The sequence below is a fragment of the Galeopterus variegatus genome, unplaced genomic scaffold, assembly GCF_000696425.1.
Source record: "Galeopterus variegatus unplaced genomic scaffold, G_variegatus-3.0.2 Scaffold15581, whole genome shotgun sequence".
NCBI classification, from domain to species: Eukaryota; Metazoa; Chordata; class Mammalia; order Dermoptera; family Cynocephalidae; genus Galeopterus; species Galeopterus variegatus.
In genome coordinates, this window is record NW_007741692.1 from 19,066 (window position 1) to 24,360 (window position 5,295).

Sequence of the window (5,295 nt, forward strand, 5' to 3'; positions counted from 1 at the left end):
ATCAATTGCCAGGCCAGCCAGAGTGTTAGCAGTTATTTAAATTGGTATCAGCAGAAACCAGGGAAAGCCCCTAAGCTCCTGATCTATAAGGCATCTAGTTTGCAAAGCGTGGTCTCCTCGAGGTTCAGTGGCAGTGGATCTGGGACAGATTTCACTCTCACCATCAGCAGCCTGGACTCTGAAGATGTTGGAACTTATTACTGTCAACAGTATAGTAGTAGTCCTCCCACAGTGTTACAAGCCCTCACATAAACCCCCAGAGAATCAGAAGTGTGAGGCTGGGCTGCCCCAGCTGCTCCTCCTGGTGCCCTAATCTGCTGAGAGCATTTTTCAGATGCACATAAGCTTTGAAGGTCACTGGAAGGCTTTGGTAGAAGGGGCCAGGAAGGCTCCTCCATAAACATTCTTTCCTTCTCCTCAGCCCAAACACCATAAACATGACAATATATCTCCTGATTTGATAAAGAAAAGAGATGATTATAACTGATGACTCTGGGTTATGGCATTAATCAAGGATTCTACAGCAAAAGAGAAACCAATCTGGATATTCCAAGCAGGAATTGTTTCAATACAGGGAATTAATGTCTAAACTATAGTCTTTCAAAGTATTGGGGTTATGGAATCAGGGAAGCAGATGCTACAAATGGGGATTGTCTGGTGCTCCTCCAGAAGCCAGAGCACATCTGCCACTGATGGCACAGGCTGCCTAACCATGTGGTCCTTAGACCTGTCTGGGAAGCCCAGAAGTGGGGATGCTGATGCTCTCAGCTACCCATAACACCTCACCAGGTGATTTTCCACACTTATCCTTTGTCCACACATCTGCCTACAGATGCTGATGAATAGTAATGCATCCTTCTCTGACTTCCAAATCTCAGGGGAGGTCCCCTTATTGAGCAACCATACAGAAAACTACAGAAGGGGGAGGGATTCTGTGAAATGTGCTTCCAACATGATGATGATGGTGAAGAACTGACAGCAACAGCCCAGTATGGTCACTGTAGTGGATTGAGTTATGTCCCCTCAAAACTCACTGAGGCTTGAATTGTCTCCCAAGTTTTGGTTGTTAGAAACTTAGCCCCCACTGTGACTGTTAAAAGGGTGGGAAATCCTATTACGGTAATTGAAAGGTGGAGCCTTGAAGAGATGATTAGATTGTAGGATTGTGCAGCAGTGAATGGATTAAAAATGATGGTCAGGGGCATGATTCTGAGGGCTTTAAAAGAAGAGCAGAGTCTCTCTCTCTCTCTCTCTCTCTCTCTCTCTCTCTCTCTCTGCTTCCACCATCTTGCAATGTGAGACCCCTTGGGTCACTTTGCTACCACCAGATGGACTTTGGGCTTCCCAACCTCAGAAACTGTAAGCAATATATTTTTTTCTTTGTAGTTACCCAGTTCTGTGTATTTTGTTATAAGCAATACAAATGGACTAATACAATCACTATTTTCCCCATCTCTCAGAAATTTGACAGTTAGGGGATGGCCCAAAAATACACTTGATAGTGCTTCAAATTGTCATCAGCAAGTCTGGGATCACAGCAAGAAAACCTCATAAATTCATTGGGAGAATAGAAAAATGGAAAATTGTCTTAAATACAAGTACATACCAATCATTAGACAAATAAATTTAAAAGATCTGTTGATTATAAAAAGCAAATGCAGATGAAATATTCATCTTCTTAATATGCAAATATCTGGCTGCTCAAAATGTGTCCAGATGCCAGCAACTTCAACAGCATCAATGAGGGTTTGTTAGAAATGAAAAATAGCAAGTCCTACCTTACATATACAGATGAGAAGATGCATTTTTACCAAGAAACTAGAGGATCCATATAAGGTTTAAGAAGCTATGCTTAAATGGACATTTATTTTAACTAAAGAGACAATTTTTTCTGATGTGGACTTACAAAGATATTTCTATTTAAAGCCATGGTGAAAATGGACTTCCTTTCTTTCCCAATTAATACAAAATTAATTTTGAAAAAAATAGGATGGCAAAAATTGGAAAATATAATCATTTGCCATTGGTATGGCCAAACACCTTGAAAATTAAATTGAATAAAGGTTTTAAAAACCAATGGAGAACAAAATTTGTGTGCCTGTGTGTTAAAGAATTTTAGACTTAAATTCAATTTTGCAGCTGGTTTGGGGGATTTTATTTATTACCCTGGGCAGTTGTGACCCATCCAACACTGGCCCCATATCAAACACAAGTCATAGGCTGGAGGCCAGCTCGATAGCCTGCAGCAGAACCACCCAGAGGAACCTTGCAAGGGTCAGCCAAATTATTGTTATCGTTAACATAGGTATCTATGAATGTTAATGTTAATGGTTAGGTCATGAGCCATTGAATTTTTGAGTGGTTTGTTATAAACCATTTTTGTGCAAAAGCTCATACAATTTTTTTTAATTTTACAATTGAAACATAATTGATAATACATATACATGGGGTACAGAGTCAACTATCCATATATGTATAAAATAGGTGAAGATCAAATCAATATTATTAGCATGTTCACCATTAAAAATTGTAATTATTATTTGTGTCAAATATCCACTTGTATGGTTAAATAGATTTTATTAAAACTGATTGAATAAATATGAATACTTAGAAATTCATTCATATAAATACAAAAATTTAGCTCATTTATGAAGATATCTAACAAGAATAGTTAGGGATAAGGGAGGAAAATAAACTGACAAGAATTCGGAGGTCTACTCTGTTAGTGAAATTTCTAGATGTCCAGTGGTTTGGGGTATGTCAAGACAGCCCTACTAAGGGGGAGGATAAATGGTTGCATCTGGCCCCTTCTACAACAAAAAAGAGGCACAATGCTAGGGTGACTCTTTGGAACTTGGAGGCAACATATTCCTCATTTGGGTATGTTATTCTGCCCCATTTACTGAGTGACTGAAAAGCAGTTTGTTTGGGGTGGGGCCCAGAACAGGAGAAGGCTCTGCAACAGATCCAGACTGCTATGAAAACTGCTCTGTCCCTTAGGCCATATGATTCTGCAGATTCAATGGTACTTGAAGTATCAGTGTCTATCTAGAGATGCTGTTTAAAGACTCTGGCAGGTCCCTACACATGAATCAAAATGCAGACCCTTAGGACTTAGGAACAAAATCTTATCATATTCCACAGGTAACTACTCTCCTTTTGGGAAATAGCTCTTGACCTACCACTGGGCCTTAGTAAAGATTGAATGCGTAACCATGGGCCACCAATTTACTATGTGACCTGAAATGCCCACCATGAACTGGGTGTTCTCTGACCTAACAAACCATGAAGTTGGGCATGATCAGCCACAGTCCATCATCAAACGGAAGTGGTATATATGTAAATAGGCCTGAGCAGGCCCTGAATGCACAAGTTACTTGGAGAAGTGGCTCAAATGCCTACAATCCCCACTCCTGCTACACTTCTTTCTCTCTCCCAGCCTGCACCTATGGCCTCATAGGAAGTTTCCTATGAACAGTCAACAGAAGACGAGGAGACTCAAGCCTACTTTACAGATGGTTCTGCACAATATGCAAGCAGCACCCTATAGTGTGGAGCTGCAGCATATAGCCACTTTTTGGGACACCCCTGAAAGTCAGTGGTAAAGGCAAATTCTCCCAGTGGGCTGAAACTTTGAGCAGTGCACCTGTTACTCACATTGTTTGGAAGGAGAAATGGCCACATGTGCAATTATCTAACAGTTCATCGTCTATAGCCAGTCATTTGGCTGGATGGTCAGGGATTTGGAAGAAAAATTGGTAACAAAGAAATGTGGGGAAGAGGTGTGTAAATAAACCTGTGTTAATGAACAAAAAATGTACAGCTATTTCTGTCCTACATGAATGCTAACCAACAGGAGACCTCAGCAGAGAAAGAGTTTAATAATCAAGTAGATAAGATGACCCACTCTGTGAATGCCAGTCAGCCTCTTTCCTTAGCCATTCCTGCCATTATCCAATGACTTTATATGCAAAGTGGCCGTGGTGTCAGGGATGGAGGTTATGCATGGGCCCAGTAACAGAGACTTCCACTCACCAAGGCTNGAATTTTTGAGTGGTTTGTTATAAACCATTTTTGTGCAAAAGCTCATACAATTTTTTTTAAAATTTTACAATAGAAACATAATTGATAATATGTATAAATGGGGTACAGAGTCAACTATCTGTATTTGTCTACAATAGGTGAAGATCAAATCAATATTACTAGCATGTTCACCATTAAAAATTGTAACTATTATTTGTGTTAAACATCCACTTGTATGGTTAAATAGATTTTATTCAAACTGATTTAATAAATATGAATACTTAGAAATTCATTCATATAAACACAAAAATTTAGATCATTTATGAAGATATCTAAGAAGAATAGTTAGGGATAAGGGCGGAAAATAAACGGACAAGAATTTGGAGGTCTACTCTCTTAGAGAAATTTCTAGAGGTCCAGTGGTTTGGGGTANGAATGCATAACCATGGGCCACCAATTTACTATGTGACCTGAAATGCCCACCATGAACTGGGAGTTCTGTGACCTACCAAACCATAAAGTTGGGCATGATCAGCAGCAGTCCATCATCAAATGGAAGTGGTATATATGTAAATAGGCCTGAGCAAGCCCTGAATGCACAAGTTTCTTGAAGAAGTGGCTCAAATGCCTACAATCCCCACTCCTGCTACACTTCTTTCTCTCTCCTAGAATGCACCTATGGCCTCATAGGAAGTTCCCTATGACCAGTCGACAGAAGAAGAGGAGACTCAAGCCTAGTTTACAGATGGGCCTGCATAATACACAAGCACCACCCTATAATGTGGAGCTGCAGCATAAAGCCACTTTCTGGGACACCCCTGAAAGTCAGTGGTAAAGGCAAATTCTCCCAGTGGGCTGAAACTTTGAGCAGTACACCTGTTGCTCACATTGTTTGGAAGGAGAAATGGCCACATGTGCAATTATCTAACAGTTCATCGTCTATAGCCAGTCATTTGGCTGGATGGTAAGGGATTTGGAAGAAAAATTGGTAACAAGGAAATGTGGGGAAGAGGTATGTAAATAAACCTGTGTTAATGAACAAAAAACATACAGCAATTTCTGTCCTACATGAATGATAACCAACAGGTGACCTCAGCAGAGAAAGAGTTTAATAATCAAGTAGATAAGATGACCCACTCTGTGAATGCCAGTCAGCCTCTTTCCTTAGCCATTCCTGCCATTATCCAATGACTTTATATGCAAAGTGGCCGTGGTGTCAGGGATGGAGGTTATGCATGGGCCCAGTAACAGAGACTTCCACTCACCAAGGCT

General features: G+C 40.3%; 1 gene segment (V, D, J or C); it reads left to right on the plus strand.

Annotated features, from left to right (window-relative positions):
• Positions 1-252, plus strand: part of LOC103582295 — a 1,321-nt gene extending 1,069 nt beyond the window's left edge. The window contains 1 exon segment of the V gene segment in view: positions 1-252. This exon segment is cut by the window's left edge and continues 1 nt beyond it. Coding sequence covers positions 1-252 — 252 coding nt within the window.
• Positions 253-5,295: the final 5,043 nt, after the last annotated feature.